This window comes from Macaca thibetana, chromosome 12 (genome assembly GCF_024542745.1).
Source record: "Macaca thibetana thibetana isolate TM-01 chromosome 12, ASM2454274v1, whole genome shotgun sequence".
NCBI classification, from domain to species: Eukaryota; Metazoa; Chordata; class Mammalia; order Primates; family Cercopithecidae; genus Macaca; species Macaca thibetana.
In genome coordinates, this window is record NC_065589.1 from 38,090,599 (window position 1) to 38,111,210 (window position 20,612).

General features: G+C 42.3%; 1 protein-coding gene across 4 annotated transcripts in view; it reads right to left on the reverse strand.

The window, feature by feature from the left end:
• The window catches only part of PARD3B (par-3 family cell polarity regulator beta), a 1,099,140-nt gene extending 1,082,290 nt beyond the window's left edge, over nucleotides 1-16,850 (reverse strand). For 3 of the 4 annotated variants that reach the window (XR_007718129.1, XM_050750806.1, XM_050750805.1), the window contains exon 1: nucleotides 16,646-16,786. Coding sequence is in view for 3 of the 4 variants with exons in the window: in XM_050750806.1 (XP_050606763.1) it covers nucleotides 16,646-16,765 (120 nt within the window). In the remaining variant the exon portion in view is untranslated. Of the gene's footprint in view, nucleotides 1-16,645 lie in introns of all 4 variants that reach the window. The other variant, XM_050750804.1, reaches the window with a different exon arrangement.
• Nucleotides 16,851-20,612: the final 3,762 nt, after the last annotated feature.

Below are 20,612 nucleotides of genomic sequence, written 5' to 3' on the forward strand. Positions count from 1 at the left end.
CTATTACACATACAAAGTACTTGGCATTACAATCCACAGAAAACTTCATATATTAACACCTACAATGTACATTTGATTTTTAACTTCATTTTAGAAGTTTAACTTCAGCCTCACGCTTCGGTTAAATCTATAAGCAATCAGATCTTAGCGCTGTGAGGATTTCTGAGTCACTTGACATGATGGTCCATCCTGTGTTCCTAAACATTAGGAAGCTCCAGTGGTTTTTTACTGTAGGCCCGAACCCATTAGTGGAATCAATTTAGCACACCCCAACTACTTTTTCAGTAAAACAAAATACAATTTAGAAATCAGAGGGCATCATTCACAGTAAAGGTAAGTACTCTCCTTAAACTTTTGTTTCAGTAGGGGGGTGTGTGTGTGTGTATGTGCGCACGCGTGCGGATGTGCGTGTGTGTGTGTGTGTGTGTGCGTTGTAGATACTGAGTAATGCAGGCAAATATTTCTTACTGTCTTCATCAGTCCAAACTTGGGCAGTAAACCATCAAGGGACAATGCTCCTAACAGCGGCAATCCCTTGCCATAGTTTGAGACCCAACAGGCCAGGGGAAGGAGTGAACTTAATACAGGGGAGATGGCCGGGTGCGGCGACTCACGCCTGTAATCTCAGCACTTTGGGAGACCGAGGTGGGTGGATCACCTGAGGTCAGGAGTTTGAGACCAGCCTGCCCAACATGGTGAAACCCTGTCTCTACCAAAAATACAAAAAGTTAGCCAGGTGTGGTGGCACACACCTGTAATCCTAGCTACTCGGGAGGCTGAGGCAGGAAAATCACCTGAACCCTGGAGGAGGAGGTTGCAGTGAGCCAAGACCACCGCGCCACTGCACTCCAATCTGGGTGACAAGAGCAAAACTCCATCTCAAACAAAATAAAAATAAGAAATACAAGGGAGATGAGCACATAGGGCTGGAGCTGTGGCCTTTAGGAAAGGGAAGCAGCCAGCCCACAGTGACCTGGCAGGAATGGAGCTGCCCACCCTCTTGATTCTCTCACTGGGGCCTCCCCAGTGGCCGACCCTAACTAGAAGCTAGAGGGCAAGAAAGTCCACTCAGCTCAGCCTCCTGGGTCACAGAGGCGACTAAAAAAGGGACAAGAGTGGGTCCAGAGGAGCAAAGGAAGATTTCCAGCCACTGTGACTACCAAAGTCTAAAAGCCACCCATATCAGTTTACACTTTCATTAACTGAGCCTAACAACTTTTATTTCTGAGCACCAGATCGTTCCCACATCTGCCCTCTAATCCTAACCTTGAATCAAGGTTCTAACCCAATGCTGAAAAACTGGCACAAAAGATTGGCATCTTTACCCAGGATTTCTGATTTCTCCAGGCCCTCACACTGCTCACCAACCCTTTCATCTGTTCTCAGTCTCCCACCTCTCCTATCCCTATCTATCAGGCTCTGTAGAACAAAGGACATGTCTTCGTTATCTCAGAACCCCAGGTCTGGGTGGTTAGAACATAGGCATATTCACCAAAATGTTTGAGAGACTGCTCCCTCTCCCCAGTTCCACCTAAACATCTCTTCCTACTTACAGTCAACCCCCAAGCCTAACTACTTTGCCCCCTAAACCTCAAAGCTCATTTCTGCTTCTGCTTCTGCTTCAATACATCTAACCTCCACTCCCATAGCAGGACCTGAGCCAGTTCTTCCACCTCCAGTCCCGGCTCCCTCTATTTCCACTCTCTAGGACAATCAATAAAAAAGGTAGGTCCAGGCCAGGCACGGTGGCTCAAGCCTGTAATCCCAGCACTCTGGGAGGCCGAGACGGGCAGATCACTAGGTCAGGAGATCGAGACCACCCTGGCTAACACGGTGAAACCCAGACTCTGCTAAAAAATACAAAAAAACTAGCCAGGCGAAGTGGCAGGCACTTGTAGTCCCAGCTACTTGGGAGGCTGAGGCAGGAGAATGGCATAAACTCGGGACGCGAAGCTTGCAGTGAGCTGAGATTCGGCCACTGCACTCCAGCCTGGGCGACAGAGCCAGACTCCATCTCAAAAAACAAAACAAAAAAAAAAGGTAGGTCTAACAATATCTCCACCCTGCCCCAAATGCTTCCTTAACTCTGGCTTTGATCCTTTCTCATTCCCTACTACCCCTCCCACAACTGTCCTGGAGAAACTTCCCACAATTCTACCCTCTTCTCCCCAACCTCCTCCTTCAAGCAAAACATACATGTTTACCTTCAAACAGCGGTAGGCTGCCCCCACCCCTCCCTCATGTCCTGCCCCATCTTCCACTCCTACTGCCCTGGCAACTGTCCATGTATCCTTCAAACCCCTGGCCAGGTACAGCTCATGGAGTGAAATCTGCTCAACTTCCTCACCTCCCTTGCCCCAAAGCTCCTTGATCATACCATGCCCTGTTTCCATGCTTCTCTATGCCTGTTAAATCTATAAGCACACTGGTGGCAGAAGCTGTGTCTTATTTTACTATATAACCCCAGCAGAAAACACAATGCTGACCCAAAGTCACTGTCTAAATCCTCCTCCATGTGACCAAAGTGACTTTTAGATGATCACATTGTTACAGGCAATCTTCACACAGGATCCCCTAATTGGAAGTCTGACTGAGACCTCACTGCGTACATGGCACATTTTATTATTATACTTTAAGTTCTAAGGGTACACGTGCACAACCTGCAGGCTCATTACATAGGTATACATGTGCCATGCTAGTCTGCTGCACCCATCAACCCGTCATTTACATTAGGTATTTCTCCCAATGCTATCCCTCCCCCCAACCCCCACCCCAAAAAGGGCCCAGTGTGTGATGTTCCCCACCCTGTGTCCAAGTGTTCTCATTGTTCATTTTCCACCTATGAGTGAGAACATGCAGTGTTTGGTTTTCTGTCCTAGTGATAGTTTGCTCAGAATGATGGTTTCCAGCTTCATTCATGTCCTTGCAAAGAACATGAACTCATCCCTTTTTATGGCTGCATAGTATTCCATGGTGTATATATGCTACATTTTCTTAATCCAGTCTATCACAGATGGACATTTGGGTTGGTTACAAGTCTTTGCTATTGTGAATAGTGCCACAATAAACATACATGTGCATGTGTCTTTATAGCAGCACGATTTATAATCCTTTGGGTATATACCCAGTAATGGGATGGCTGGGTCAAATGGTATTTCTAGCTCTAGATCCTTGAGGAATTGTCACACTGTCTTCCAAAATGGTTGAACTAGCTTACATTCCCACCAACACTGTAATAGCATTCCTATTTCTCAACATCCTCTCCAGCACCTGTTGTTTCCTGACTTTTTAATGATGCCATTCTAACTGGTGTGAGATAATATCTCATTGTGATTTTGATTTGCATTTCTCTGATGATCAGTGATGATGAGCATTTTTTCATGTGTCTGTTGGCTGCATAAATGTCTTCTTTTGAGAAATGTCTGTTCATATCCTTCACCCACTTTTTGATGGGGCTGTTTTTTTCTTGTAAATTTGTTTAGGTTCTTTGTAGATTCTGGATATTAGCCCTTTGTCAGATGGGTAGATTGCAAAAATTTTCTCCCATTCTGTAGGCTGCCTGTTAACTCTGATGGTAGTTTCTTTTGCTGTGCAGAAGCTCTTTAGTTTAATTAGATCCCATTTGTCTATTTTGGCTTTGTTGCAATTGCTTTTGGTGTTTTAGTCATGAAGTCCTTGCCCATACCTATGTCTTGAATGGTATTGTCTAGGTTTTCTTCTAGGGCTTTTATGGTTTTAGGTCTAACATTTAAGTCTCTAATCCATCTTGAATTAATTTTTGTATAAGATGTAAGGAAGGAATACAGTTTCAGCTTTCTATATATGGCTAGCCAGGTTTCCCAGCACCATTTATTAAATAGGGAATCCTTTCCCCATTTCTTGTTTTTCTCAGGTTTGTCAAAGATCAGATGGTTGTAGATGTGTGGTGTTATTTCTGAGGCCTCTGTTCTGTTCCATTGGTCTATTTCTCTGTTTTGGTCCCAGTACTATGCTGTTTTGGTTACGGTAGCCTTGTAGTATAGTTTGAAGTCAGGTAGCGTGATGCCTCCAGCTTTGTTCTTTATGCTTAGGATTGACTTGGCAATGTGGGCTCTTTTTTGGCTCCTTATGAACTTTAAAGTAGTTTTTTCCAATTCTGTGAATAAAATAGTGGTAGCTTGATGGGAATGGCATTGAATCTATAAATTACCTTGGTCAGTACGGCCATTTTCACGATATTGATTCTTCCTATCCATGAGCATGGAATATTCTCCCATTTGTTTGTGTCCTCTTTTATTTTGTTGAGCAGTGGTTTGTAGTTCTCCTTGAAGAGGTACTTCACATCCCTTGTTAAGGTGGATTCCTGGGTAATGTATTCTCTTTGTAGCAATTGTGAATGGGAGTTCACTCATGATTTGACTGTTTGTCTGTTATTGGTGTATAGGAATGCTTGTGATTTTTGCACATTGATTTTGTATCCTGAGACTTTGCTGAAGTTGCTTATTAGCTTAAGGAGATTTTGTGCTGAGACAACAGGGTTTTCTAAATATACAATCATGTCATCTGTAAACAGGGACAACTCATAGAGTTTAACATCCTCAACTTGAGGCAGCGGACAAGAGCAATGCAGGACACATTTATCTGGAAGATACTTGGCACTGCATCTGATAGAGACTAAATTGAGAGAAAACCTTTTTAACCGGCCTGTCTTGATATCCTGCAATTCCACTACATTGCAATCCAAAAAATGAGAGTTCAGCAATCAAAATGGTTCAGCCCAGCAACAGGGGGCAGACTCAAATTTAGTAGCTCCTAAGACAGAGATAACATGCCTGTCAAAAATAAATAGTTCATCAAAATTGAGATAATCCAGATAATTTTAAAATCAACATGAAATTAATGAATGCTGAAAATCAAACATTTTCCAAACACAAGAGATGGCATCACAGAAATCTACATGAAGCAAAAAAATTATGTTGCTTCATGGAAAATCCAGAACTACAGAGCACTCAGTCTGAAAAATCTAAGAAGCAAGTTAACCTGTCAGAATTTGAAGCTGTTACTTAAGACAATCAGTGTGACAGATATAATGGAACACTAAACTACTGCCTACAGCAAATGTGGAGATGATTAGGCATTTGAAGATAATCAAGAGAGAAGTTGCATTTAGATTTTTTTTAAATGTATATATACAGTATATAAAGACTCCAAACTTACAAACACCGTGTTGACTACAAGCTCATTCTCATTTTTATTTTAAAAATGTGGAATTTGACATAGTTTAGCAAGCATTTATAGTATCTATACTATATATCAAATATGTGCTAAAAACAGAGATAAGAAAATAAATAAGATTCTCTGTTCTTGGGATATAGAGACGATAAGGAGGAAGCAGATCCAAGAGAGATCACTTCAAAGCATCAAAAGAAATTTCTGAGTGACTGGACATGTGGTGGAATATGAGGGAGGTGTGAAGGATATCCAGGTCTCTGGATTACACAACCAAGTGAATGATGGTACCATGTGCGGAGCAACAGTCTATAAGGAATGGGGCAAGCAGATTCACAGAGAATAGAGTGGGCTTGAATTGTCTGTGGGACATCCAGTAATGAAGTCCAGAGGCAGGCAGATATTGGGTTCTGGAGCAAGTTCAGGGCTAGAAGTGTGTATTTGAGGGTAGGTGAAGCCACGCGGTGAATGAGATCCCATGGAGGAAAAGGCCAGAACCCCAGTGTACCAACATACAAGAAGATGGTAGAGAGGACATCTGTGAAGCCTAAAAGAAGACAGATGTTTAAAAATCCTGAAAATCCCCTAGGTGACAGAGCAAAACTCCATCTCAAAAAAAAAAAAAAAAAAAAAAAAAAAATCCTGAAAAGCCCATGGGTAGAGAGTTTTAAAAGGTGGGACATCATCAAAAACAAGAAGTAGAAGGTAACCATGGACTTTAGCTACTAGATCTTGATAATTTTGTTGAAAACAGTTTTGCAGGGGAAGGTGTGAAAACCAGCATAACCGAGTGATGAGGCCTTAACAGACATACTACAAAGTTAGATCATTTATTCCCCTATTTTCTGAAAATGCTCCATTTTAAGTTTATACACATTTTAGACTCATGCAAATTAAGCAAAATGTGAGTATATTGGTAATAAAATGGAGAGCTACATTAAGACAGCATGAAAATCCCTTAGGGCAGCACCCAAGGACCATCACCATCTGGTCCAAATTAGTGTGTACACCCACTCCTCTTCAGGCTACGCTCAACTTTTCACAACTCCCTCAACCACTTTCTTCCCTCCACCTAGAAGGTCTTATCTCACTTTTCTCCTGGAAAATTCCTCATCATCTTTCAAAATAGCTTCAGTGTCTTCTCTTTCAAAGGTCATTATTTGTCTATATTGTATCCCTGCAAACATACCACTAAAGCAAAACTGGCTTATTCACGTGTGTGCCTCATCATCCGGGAGGCCATGAAACTCATCAAAGCAGAGAGTGGTTGCTTTATCTTCACAGCTAGTAGAGCCATTCTAGCTGAGGCACCAGACATGCGAGTGAAGATGCCATCTTGAGCATCCCAGACCTAGAAAACATCACAGAGAAACTTCCCCCTTGTGCTTGGTCCAAATTCCTGACCTACACAATCATGATGTTGAGTGGTATTTTCAGCTACTATATTTTGGTGATAGTTTGTAAATAAATACAAGAGATAGCTGCAACAGGTGGTGATGGATGCATGGTAAAAGAATTACTTCTTTGAAAAGAACTTACTGATACTCTACTATGACCTGGTGCTCTTCTAGGAGCTAAGGGTTCAGACATGAACAAAAGAGACAGCTATCTCTACCTTCATTGAAGTTAATATTCTAGTGGTGGAGACAAGAAATACAGTTAAAGTAAGTGGTATGGTAGGAAGAATGAGGTCTGCAGATAGAACTAAATCAGGGAATGGCAATAGAAAGGGTGGTCAGAAGGTTATAATTATAAGTAGGGTGGTCAGGAAGGTTTCCTGAAGAAGAAAACAATTATTTCAGATGGAAATTATGAAAGAGGCAGATAGGTGGATAACTGAAAGAAAATATTTTAGGAAGAGAGAAAATAGCACGAAGTAAGAGTCTGTCTGGCACACTTGTATAACATGACAAGAGATCAGCATGACTGAGGCAGGAGCACAGAAGGCTGTGTGGTAGATGATGAGGTCAGAGAAGTAAGAGATAGGGTGCTGGAGTCCCCAAGACCTTCCAGGTTCAATGATTCACCAAGATAACTCAAGGAACTCAGCATATACCATGCTCATGGATATCACATTTTTTTAAGACAGCGTCTCACTCTGTTGCCCAGGCTAGAGTGCAGTGATGCAATCTCGGCTCACTGCAATCTCCACCTCCCAGGTTTATGCAATTCTCCTGCCTCAGCCTCCCAATTATCTGGGATTACAGGTGTGTGCCACCACGCCCGGCTAATTTTTGTATTTTCAGTAGAGACAGGGTTTCGCCATGTTGCCCAGGCTGATCTTGAACTCCTGAGCTCAGGTGATTCACCCACCTCAGCCCCCCAAAGTGCTAGGATTACAGGTGTGAGCCACTGTGCCAGGCCCTTTGTGGATATAATTTATTAGTGAAAAGATACAAAGCCAAATCAGCAAAAGAAACTGGCATTCAGGGTGAAGTCTGGAGGAAACCAGACACAAGCTTCCAAGGGTCTTCCCTTAGTGGAGAGGACTTGCTTAATTCCCGCAGCAGTGAGTTCTTACCACATGTGTGAAATGTTGCCTACCAGGAGCACTCATTAGTGACCCAACACTCAAGGTTTTTACTGTGGACTGATCACATAGGCACCTTCTGCTTAGCATGTACAAAAATTCCAGACTCCCAGAAAAAGACCAGGTGTTCAGCATAAGCCATATTGTTTGCAGAAACAGTTTTGCACAGTGAGCCATTCCGATAAGGGAATGGTGGTAGCCCTCCACAAATCTGACTTTCCAGATGCCACCAGCCAAGGCCTAGCTTCGCAAGCAGGGCTTTCTAAGGATAGTAGTCTCAGGCCTGCTATGTTAACTTTTTTCTGCACAGATAGTCAGATCATGTAGCACTTCAAAGGCCATTTAGGAGAGACGTGAGCCATCAGAAGCTCTTCAGTAGAAGAATTACATGACCTGACTAGAATTTTTAATTATCACTTTAGCTTTTGTTTTAAGGAGAGACAGTAATGTGGGAGTCTTAGAGTCAGAAATGGAGACACTAAAGTCTATCTAAAGAAAAACATAATAAAAAACAAGCTCCAGTATACCAACAGGAAAGAGACTGAAAAGTAGTCAGATTCCAAATCTAGTATGAGAGCAGAGCCAACCAGATTTGCAGACTGACTGTATGTGGATCATGAGAGAAAAACATTGGTCAAGGGTGATGACAAGCATTTCTGGCGGGACAGCTAGAAAGATGGCCTTGCCATTTAATGACATGCTTAGATTGTAGGAGGACTTGATTTGGAGTTGGGGATTAGGAATTGATTTGGGCACATGCTATAAGTGTGAGATGCCTACCAGATGTCCAGGCAAAGGGTCAAGAAGACAGCTGTATATAGAGCTGGCAGTTCAGGGAAGACATCTGGGCTGGAGCTACCCCAGTGATATTTGGAACCATATTACTGTAAGTAGAGAGAGATGGGGAGATTTTAAGAATTGAGTCCTGGGGTACTGCAGCACTAAGAGGTGGAGGAGGAAAGAAGGAACCAGCCAAAGAGCCTGAGAATGGACAATATATAGGGAAAAAGTCAGAAGAGTGTAGGTTCCAGGAAGCATGTGCTTAAGATGTTTAGTATTTTTTAAATTTTTTTATGTCCATAAATTATTGGGGGACAGGTGGTGATTCATTACATGACTAAGTTCTTTAGTGGTGATTTGTGAGATTTTGGTGCATCCATCACCTGAGCAGTACGCACAGCACCAAATTTGTGGTCTTTTATCCCTTGTGCCCTTCCCACCCTTTCTCCCTGAGTCCCCGAAGTCCTTTGTGTCATTCTTATGCCTTTGCATACTCATGAGTGAGAACTCCCACTTATGAGTGAGAACATACAATGTTTAGGTTTCCACTCCTGAGTTACTTCACTTAGCATAATAGGCTCCAATCTCATCCAGGTTGCTGCAAATGCCATTAATTCACTCTTTTTTTATGGCTGAGGCATATTCCATTGTGTGTGTATGTATATGTATATGTGTGTATATACTGTTTCTTTACCCACTCGTTGACTGATGGGCATTTGTGTTGGTTCCACGTTTTTGCAGTTGTAAACTGTGCTGCTAAACATGCATGTGCAAATATCTTTTTCATACAATGACTTATTTTCCTCTTGGTAGATCCCAGTAGCAGGATTGCTGGATCAAATGGTAGTTCTACTTTTAGTTCTTTAAGGAATCTCCGCACTGTTTTCCATAGCGATTGTACTAGTTTACATTCCAACCAGCAGTGTAGAAGTGTTGTTCCCTGTTCACCATATCCACACCAACATCTAATTTTTTAATTTTTTTGATGATGGTCATTCTTGCAAGAGTGAGGTGGTATCGCATTGTAATTTGATTTACATTTCCCTGATCATTAGTGATGTTGAGCATTTTTTCATGTTTGTTGGCCATTTCTGTATGTTCTTTTGAAAATTGTTTTGAGAATTGTCTATTCATGTCCTTAGCCTTCTTTTTGATGGGATTGTTTGGTTTTTTTCTTGCTAATTTGTTAGAATTCATTGTAGATTCTAGATATCAGTCCTTTGTCAGATGTATAGATTGCAAAGATTTTCTCCCACTCTGTGGGTTGTCTGTTTACACTGCTGACCGTTCCTTTTGGCATGGAAAAGCTCTGATTTCAAACTATACTATAAGACCGTAGTCACCAAGCAGCACGGTACTAGTATAAAAATAGGCCCATAGACCATTGGAACAGAATAGAGAACCCAGAAATAACCCAAATACGTAGAGCCAACTGATCTTCAAGAAAGCAAACAAAAACATTAATTGGGGAAAGGACACCCTATTCAACAAATGGTGCTGGGATAATTGGCAAGCCACATGTAGCAGAATGAAACTGGATCCTGATCTCTCACCTTACACAAAAATCAACTCAAAGTGGATCAAGGATTTAAATCTAAGACCTGAAACTATAAAATTCTGGAAGATAACATTGGAAAAATCCTTCTAGACACTGGCTTAGGCAAGGATTTCATGACCAAGAACCCAAAAGCCAATGCAATAAAAACAAAGATAAATAGCTGGGACTTAATTAAACTGAAGATGTTTAGTATTTCTATCAGTCGAGAAGCATCTAAATCTCACTAAAAATGACCCAGATTTTTGTTCACTGCTCCTCGTTGGCCCACTCTCCGCCCAGTACCAGAGACAGAGGATGTACATCCTCAGCCTGTTGCACCAAAGGTATAAAACTGAGGCCGACCTGGGTTTACTCTCCAACCCAGCTAGTTTTTGTGCTAGTGTCTAGGTGCAGCATTTAAGGTTTAAAGGCTCTCTCTACCACCTGTGGATACCAAAGAGTAGCTGAAGATCCCTTTCTAATGCAAAGTTCTCAACAGAACTGAGTAGCAATGTCAAGTTAAGGACTGCCTGGGATCTGGTCTTTAAGCCAGTGGTTTCCAAAAGCAGCTGACAGAACCCATCAGAAGAACATTGGACCTGAACTGTCCATTAAGGCAAGCCATTTGTGGCGATTTACATTTAAGTAAACTAAAATTTAAAATTCAGTTCCTCAGTTGCACTAGGCACATTTCAAATACTTAACAATCACATGTGTCTAGTGGCTGCCCTATTGAAAGGTGCAAATCTAGAACATCTCTTCATCCGAGAAAGTTCTATTGCACTACATTGCTTCAGATTTTCCAAGAGAGGCCCAAAGTTCTGAATGGTTAACACACTCCTCAGATGTCTTTAACAGTACACTCAGAAAATAGTCTCAAAAAATCTGACATTACCATTTGCCCAACTTCTTCAAAGGGAATCTGTGGCACAGAACACCCTGGGAATGAATTCCTGGTTAACTAAGCCACTTGATTAAGCATAGGGCCTTAAGCTACAAATCAGGGCTGTGGCTCCCAGTTGCGCACAGGGCAATTAACTCAGCTCAGATAACCAGCCAAACCCGGTTCAGCAAACCCTATGTGCATGGATTATACACACAGGGTGTGTGGGGATGTGTATGTGAGAGAGAGAGGAAGAGAAAGAGGAGAGAGGGGAGAGAAGGTCCAGGAGCACAAACTCAAATGCCCACAAGCAGGCCAGGCAAATAGCAACAATGCATTAAGGCCGTAAGTGAGAAAATAAGCACAGAGTAAAACAATCAAACATGACAACAATAACTTATCCTCACTGTTAGGGAAGCAATAATGGAGACTGGAGCATTAATAATTATTTCTAAAGAGAACAGAGGTGTCTCAGCTCCAACTGATGGTTGCTATGTGGGAAAGTAAAGCCCAGCATTGTCAGAGCTTCTGATTTGCTTTTCCCCCAAAGAAGATAGGAATCTGGAGTTTTGCATGAAATCTCAAAATATTTAAACGCTGACAACTAAGTCAAAATATAACACTGAGCAGACCTACGAAAATATGTCTGTGGGTCACAGCAGGCCCAAGAGCCCTCTGTTTGCAAACTTAGAAGCTGCTCATTGCAAGCTGAGTAGCAGAACCAAAACCAAGTTGGAAGCATGTGTAACGCTGATGGCGAGTCAGTTCTGTCCACATGCTGTAAAGAAGTGAGGTCTGAATAGGAAATAAAGCACTCAAGTAAGTCAGTGCCCAATAAATTGAAAAGCATTTGAGGAATCCAGTCTGGGCCTAGCTTGTGTATACAAGAACCTTAAAATCTATTTAGGTAACAAGGCATCAAAGCCTGAAAAGTTTAAAAATTCAAGAGTTCTAGCCTATTCCTCCAGGCTACTCCCACACATTACCATACCAGATTCTTGTTACTACACAAACTCTCTTAGATTCTGATCCCACAGTTAATCAGGGAATGGAATTGTTAGTCTAATCAGACTATTCCCAGTTCTGGGAAGCTGCCTCAACTTGTAAAACAAACTTATTATTCAAAATATCTGAATACAGAAAAGATTCATCTTGAAAACACTATCAAATATAATTTTTCCTTTTTAAAAAAGAGTACTCACATATACAGTCAGATCCACAAATTGGCCTTTGTAAATTCCAGCAGGCCTGCTATCCCATTAATTCAATGCTCTTATTTCTCATTCATTCCAACCCCTGAACACACTATACGTCCTCATTACTAGACAAGTCTTTCCCTTATTCACTTCATCCTCAGTGAATACACACACACACACACACACACACACAGTCGGCCCTCCACATCCATGCATTCTGCATCTGTGGATTCAACCAACCACAGATCAAAAATATTTAGGAAAAAAACTATCTGTACTGGACAAATACACACAACTTTCTTGTCACTATTCCTTAAACAGTATAGTGTAACAACTTTTAAATAGCTTTTACGTTGTATTAAGTATTATAAATAATCTAGAGATGACTTAAAATATACAGGAAGATGTGTGTAGATTACATGCAAACACTGCAGCAGTTTATATCAGGAACTTGAGCATCTGCAGATTTTGGTATCCAAGGGAAGTCCTGGAACCAGTCCCCTGTGGATACTAAGGGACAATTGTCTATATAAAATGAATGTTCACTTTAAGCAATTATTTAAGCAGCTTCTATAGGAAGAATTCTCTAAGGGTAGGAGTAGAGGGTAGGAGTAGGAGTATTCCTAATGGCACTAAAAGGTCAATAAATACTCTGACAAATTCCATACTTTTATTTGTTGTTGTTGTTTTTTAATGAGAAAATGCCAGAAATGTCAAAATTCAATTTGAAAAACAATGTGTAATAAATTCACTTTCTGTAAATCAGTGAAAGATGCTTAAAAGGTTTGAATCCCTGGATGGCAAGGTTTTAAGCCCTGTACTTCGTAATAATAATCCCATTAACGAATAACACGTATTGTGCATAATAACAGGTTGGTGCATAGATATCTAAGACACAGTATCTGCCATCGAAAGAGTTTAAAATCCAATGAGTTCAGCAGCACGAAAAAATTAGAAGAGTAGATTAGTGATGCCCAACCTTGGCTGGGCATCAAAATCACCTGGAGTGCTCTTTAAAATACCTATGCCCAGGACCCACTCCTAACCCAATGAATGAGAATCTTGGAGAAAGGGACACAGGTATTTCTAATGTTTAAAATGTTAAATGTGAAAATTAGAGGTGACTGATGTTCAGCCAGGGTTGAGAGTCCCTGCAGGATACAGCTCAATTACCCATTCACCTGTGACACATAATTTTGATGATAAATTTAACTAATTACTCAATGATCCCCACCATGAGCACATAAGAAGACAATCACTTCTCCACTAACAACTTCACTAAATTGGATTTGGAGGCTGGGACACTGATAAAGTGTCAGGATTCAGAGATAAGCAATCCCACAGTTCTCACCTCTCAGTCCACCACCTTTCCAATGGAGTTCATCGAATGGCGGCAGGAACCTCAAAGGCCCAGACTTCAGAAGGTAAATAAAGCCTTCTCAAAAGCTCCCCCTGTATCTTCAGGATTGCACCAACCTCTGGCCTTATCTGATATTGATTCAGGGGGCTCCCAACATTCCACAAATACGTATTCTTTGTTCTCAACAGGCAGTGGTTACTTCTCAGATGCTGTGCATGAAATCTAGAATGGTATCCTTGGGCTTCACTTACTTTCCAAACTTTAGAAACCTCAACTTCCATCCTCAATCTTGAAACCCATCTTTCTCCCATCTAAATGACTCAGTGCCTCAGAAAATAATACTTACTTTACATTCATGTTCCCACCAAATTTGTTTCTTTATAGCACTCCCCACCTGGATGTCTAAGATCTTGCCCATTTTCCCATTTGTAGTTAGACTGAGGAATATTTTCAACAGATGATTTGTAAATCCTACAATATTTGCCTCAGAAACTGGATTTTCTACATGTAGACCTCATAAAATATATAATTAAGAGAAACTTGTGGATGTCCCATCACTATTCAAGAAGCAAAATTGCTATTTTTAGGTTGATGTGATATGGCAGTTGTAGATAGAAATGTCTTTTTAAAACAAGAATTAAAAATAATATGGATAAATTCCAATTCATAACAACATATATAGTACTAGGCTATGCAGTTAATGGCTGAGAGCAAACATCTAGAGACACAGTTCCTGGTTTCTAAACCCAAATCTACCACTTACTTGTCATGTCTCTGTGTCTCTTTTTCCCCCGATTTGTAAATCGGGATAATAATAGTACCTACCTCCTAAGGTCGTTGGGAGAAATAAGTCATAAGCATAAAGCTCCTAAAACAGGGCCCCTGCACAGAATACGCACAATACATGTTATTTGTTAGTGTGATTATTATTACAAAGTGCAGGGCTTAAGACCTTGCTGTCCAGGGATACAAACCTTTTAGGTGTCTTTCACTGATTTACAGAAAGTGAACTTATTACATATTGTTTTTCAAATTGAATTTTGACATTTCTGGCCTTTTCCCATTGAAAAAAATAAAAGCATGGAATTTGTTAGAATATTTATTGACCTTTTAGTGCCATTATGAATACTATTTAATATTAGTTAAATCTTGTTAGGATTACAATATTATTTAAAATGAAACTATGGGAGAAGAATACTTGGGGAGGGGAAAAAATCATCACTTACTACTTCTTAAAATGAAATTTCAAAAGTGAAAAAAAGAGGAAGGATTCATACGCTGCAGGTGACCTTTAAATGTCACATTCACTAATATATAAATGTAAACAGAAAAATATAAGTCTGGTAATAATAGTAAACTGATCAATGCAATTACATTGTTCTGTGGTAAGTTACGTTTCCAGTCCAGAATATCAATAGCTTTTTAACAACTTTTAAGATCAAATTATAGTGCATTAAATATCAGCTGGTTAGTTCTCTTCATGTTATTTACAAGCTTGTAGTTTCTCTCTTACTTGGACAGCCTCCTGTACTAAACTTCCAAATATACAAGATTTGAGGGCATAAATTATTTAATAGTTAAAAGGTAACTTCAATTCTGTAAGACAATCCTTCAGTAAGATCTATTTCAATCTGTCTGGAGTAATGTTGTTACTATTAACCTTAGCTCACTTTCAAAAGTTAGTGAAATACAATTTAAAAGAAAATCGGTTACTTGTTTAAATCTCAGTTAACTCAATTACATGATTTAAACAGCAAACACTATTTTAACAATGGCAAACACACACACCCGCACACACATGCACACATTGCAGATTTTCACTTAGCTTTCTAAGCCACTTTAATATTTTCCCTCCTCTACCTCAATTCCATCAGTAAAGAGTTCATCTTTAGGGGTTATATTTAATATATTAATAGACCTTTCATTGTACTCTCCTCCAGTTCTTGAGAATCCAAAGCAATATACACGTATTTATCCAGAGCTGAATTTTTTTTTTCTGTATAATAATTCTTAATGGAGGCAAAGAAGTTGCAAGTATTTTCTTAAACCCCTAGGCTATATACTTGTAAGAAACAATTACTTTTATGCTTTGGATAACCGATAAGAAGTTAAAGGAAATGAAAACTTACATTTTTCTATCACTAGATTGACCAACCCACTATTTTAGTCACATGGCACGAGATCAAATATTAAGAGAACAATTGACCCCTAAAACAAGAATTTGTGACTTGCCCTGTTTGAGGAAGATTTGGGACATACAAAATGTTCCATGTGAAGATTCAAAAAATTAAAAGGTTATTCAATGCCTTCATTTAAAAGTTTCATTGAGGAAGTCCCAGAGGCCCAATGTTACCCAAATACTTGGCGTAAGTTCTACTGCCAGATATTTTCTCAACATGTATTGAACGCTTTAAAACAACTGTCACTTAATTTCTACTTGTTCCTGACTTCAGCTACAGAGCTAGGGACGTCTTTCTCATTTTAATAATCACTCAGGACCTGACAACAGCCCACACACATAGTAAATGCTCATAGAATCTGTGACAAACTGAAAACACTCAAAATGTAGACAGGTTGGCTAAGCAAACAGCGTTCTCCCACCTGAGTTCCTGCCCAAGTTACTGAGACAGGGCAGCTCACATGGCTGAAACTCCAAAGGCCCCATCAGTTGTTAACTTCCGAGTATGTGTCACTTGCACAGTCAACTTTCTAACTCCAAGGAGCCTAAGTGAGGCGGGCCTTAATGGGTCAAAAATCACACTTAGGTGAGCAGCACTTTCTAAGACGTTCCCTCAAACAAGTTCTAAACCAGTGCTCCTCAAACTTTAGTGGGCATTCCAATCACCTGGGGGTCTCCTTAAAGAGCAGATCCTGAGTCGGTGGGTTTGGAGTAAGTCCCCGTATTGTGCAGTTCTAAGGAGCTCCCAAGAGAATCCAATGCTGCGGGTCCACCCACGACCCTCGGAGCTCAAGGCCCACAAATGCCCAAAGACACCCAGATGACTACTCTTAGCAATCGACAACAACTTCAGCTACAGGCAGTGCCCCATAATCCCCTGGGTTTTCTGCATCCCCCTGAGTGTGGCCGCCGGGTCGCACCTGGCAGGTGCCTTGACTGCAGCCGCGCCCCCCTCCTCCGCGCCGCGCTCACCTTCTCCCGGGTCTTCAGGTACCGCTGCAGCGCCTGCTGGGTGAGCTCGCCCACGCGCAGCTGGCCCTCCTTGCAGGGCACCACGATGCCCGTCCTGCCGAAGCACACGGTCACTTTCATCCTGGCCCCCGGCGACCACGCCGGGCCGGGCCGAACAGGTGTCTGACCCCGCGGGCGCAGCCCCTACTCTCGGAGGACGCCCGGGGCCCGGGGCCCGGGGCGGGTGGGCCCGGAGACCCGGGGCGCCGCTCCCCGGAGCACCCTGAGGCCCGGGGGCTCGCAGCAGCGCCCCTTTCACCCGAGCAGGTGGCGGGAATCGGGGAGGAGCGGCCGTGGAGAGGGGTTACCTCCCAGGTGCCCGGCTGCCCGGGACGCGGCGGCTCCGCGGCCCGGCTCCTCCTCCTCCTCCTCCCGCTCCTGCTCCTACTCCTGCCTGGCCCAGGCGGCTGCTCCGCGCCCACCAAAGCGGAACTGCCGGCCCTGCCCTGTCGCTGGCTGTGGCCCTGGCCCTGGCGGTGGTGGCAGGGCCGGCCCCAGGCCCCGAGCTGGAGTGGGCGGCGGCGGCGTCGCGCGGGGCCGGAGTTGGGAGGAAACTTTTGCGCCGGCTCCCAACTCCTCCGCGGCGCCCGCGCTCTGGGCTCCCGCGGTCCCGGGGCCGGCCTGGGCCCGGCTCTTAAAGGGGCCGCGGCGCTCCCGGGCCCCGCCGCGCGCTGGGCGACGCCGTGCCCCGGCCCTGCGGGCCGGTAACTGGAGCCCGGGAGCCTCGTCTCATCACCTGGGTCTCTGCCTGTCTCTCTCCCTCTCGCACGCATGCACACGGAGCTCTGGGGAGTTGTAAGGGGATCCGAGGGCTACACACTCGGGGATTGAAACCGGATCTCAGAAAGAACACCCGAGGGAAGAGCGAGGTGACTGCAGAGCTGCACCTTTCACAGGAGGGGACTGCAGCAAGATGCAAAAGGAGCCCAGGAGCAGGTGCTTCTCGTCACGCCCGCCAAAAACACCCAAGGGGCGAGGCTGCCAGGTGCTGAGATGCAAGCGTGGCCCGAGGAGCCTAAGAGAGGCGGGCCTTAATGGATCAAAAATCACACTTAGGTGAGCAGCATTTTTTAAGACGTTCCCTCAAACAAGTTCTAAACCAGTGCTCCTCAAACTTAAGTGGGCATTCCCATCACCTGGGGAACTCGCCTTAAGCACAGCCCTTGCCGCTGCCCTGAGGAGCCCTGGGATAGCAGAGCTGAAGGGAACCTTGGAGAGAACGCGGCGGTGGAAACTTTTCCTTTTACAGACCCTCGAGGACGCTGAGTATTCGGCCAAAGGTCACACCCAAGACCCAGACATGATCGCGTGTGTTGACACATAGCCTTCTGGAATGCGACTACCGTTGTGCATTTTATTAGGAAAAAAAAAGTTAACACCTTTAGACTCATGATTTGGCAGGTGTGTATCCATCACCAATTGAAATGGGAATATGTGGGGGAAACCAACAAACTACATTTGTTTCATTCTTACCTCTCATGTAAATGAGTTCCTTTGAGCTTAACAACTACCCTGTAGGTAGATACTATTCTTCGCATCTTGTGCATCAAGAATGGTGCTCGGAGAGGTCAAGAGACTGAGCAGACCATGGTGTTAGTTCTGTTGAAAAGAACTCAGGTCTTCCGAGCTCAATCTCTGGTCTCTCCCTGCAGTTTTCTTAGCCATCCAGTTCATCCAGCAAGACCCTCGGGGCTGCATCATGTGTTTCTCTGCAGAAGGATTTGCTCCTATGTGGACACACTTAAAGAGAACTTGAATTGCCTAGGATGGTATGATAATGCACAGGAGATTAAATTCATCGGTTTCAAGAGGGTTTTTAAAAAAATAAATTTTAGCTCATTCATACATCCAGTAAGTATATATTGGTTGTCTTCTATGTATAGAAGGTCAGTGGCAACCAAGAGGATCATGTAAACCAAGTCCGTTGTAAATCCAATACAAACTAATTTGTATTTAAATAAACCAAGGGCAGAATTGATCGCCTCATAAAATCAGAAGATCCAGAGAGCACTCCATTGAGACAAGGTTGAAAGCAGGAACTCAAACTATGTCCTCAGGGGCCAGCTAGCTCTCTCCAGCTCTTGGCTCTATCTGTCCCTCAGTGTGGTCTCCATTCTCAGGCCAGCTCTCTTCAAAGGAGACACTTTATCCTCTTTTCAGAGACGAGGAGCTGAGGCCAAAGGAGGTTAAATGATTTGGTTGAAATCTCATTCTTAGAAAGTAGCAGAGGCTGGCTTAAAACCCAGGTCATCTGATTCCAGTCTTCATCATAACTGCAGTGCCGTTTCTTACATGAGAAGTACCAATGAGTAAATCAAACTAACAAATAGATACTGGTGCCATGCATTAATGTGTGGCCCTCACTTTTAATATTGGGTGTTATATGGACCTATAGAATGGTATGGAGCAAAGATTTTCCACTGATGAAATAACTTTGCATGTTGCCATCCTTCCTGCTTCATGGCTTTTTGCTTTACAGTTGCTCCAGACTCATTTTCTGCTGCTTGGGTCATGAATAGCTCCCTTCTCCTCTCCACAAATTCCCTCTTAGCCCAGCTTCAGCTCCTTCCCAATATATGGAACCCTCCACCCAAAGTCCTGGCTTCGAGAATCTCCAAGCGAACCATAAAGAACACTCCAGCTCTCCGAATTCCACTTGGGAAATTAGAATCGGGACCTAGGGGATGCAGCAGAGGCCACGCCATTGTGAGATGAAGGAAGAGATGACTCTAGACAAGGATGTGATCAGTGCATTGTGCAATTCTGCACACCACTGGGTGACCTTTTATAGTCCTAAGTTAGTATGAAGAGTTTAGTGTTTACATTTTGCGTTTATTAAATAGCCAGGTTTAATTTGTTATTCAGCCTCATCACAGCATATATAGAAACAATTTATCATATATTATCAAGGGATTAAAAAAAAAGAACACAACTGCAACACACAGTCATTCATGCCCAGCAAATTCCTAAATCAGTATTTTATGCCCCATGGGACCTCCTGGGCAGAAGACAATAAATAATTTGCCTTGATTGAGTAACACTAGAGGATCCTAAGCCTGGGTTCCATTTTCTTGTTTTGCCTGCTCGGTGGATAAATATTGCCTGTGATGTGATATTTTTCCATTTGTTATCCAACAGCTTACCAAGTACTGGAGTAGCCAGTAAAGAAGTGTTATACAGAGAAAGAACAATAATCCTGATCAATATTATTAAACCGCCCTACCTTGAGGAAGTGTAACTAAAATGTCAGGTACTATCAGGTGTACATTGAATGAAGAATGATATTTTATCTGTAGTTGACCGGTAATCGAGTCTCATGTTTTGTACTATTAAACAAAATATTTTTACTTTTCAAGGAATTATTTATAGCAAGTACTATTTATCACAAAAAAAATTGAATCTATTTTACTAATTACCTTACTTCTAAAGCCCTTGGAGCATTAGTATAAAAGATTGCATTCTTTGCTTCCTTCTGAAAGCAGGTGCAAGAATGATTGCATAAAAAAAGAAAGGGAAAAATGGGTATTAGTTTTCATTTTTTTCTCTTTTATACTTAAAAGCAAATGGTCTGGGTTATTGTTTAACTGGACAAGAATGGATTCTTCTTTAGAGCTGTTTGTCTCTAAATACTGCATGGCATTCATTTGTTGACATTTTTGGTTATTTATTTCTGTAGCTCTCCTGGATGCACAAATAACAATGCTCTTCACCCTAAGGGGAATATTATGGGCCACTGGCTTTTTGGAAGGTCCATCTTTTTGCCTATCCTATAAGCAAGACTCACAAGTCTTCACAAATGACACAGCTGTATCACCCCTTCTTACATTGAATTCTACTCTGTAGAAACTAATATTCTCCCTAAGTTTGTTTTCTTGAAAAGAAGCTGAATCATGAAATGAGCATCTCTTAAAAAAAATAAAATGAACAA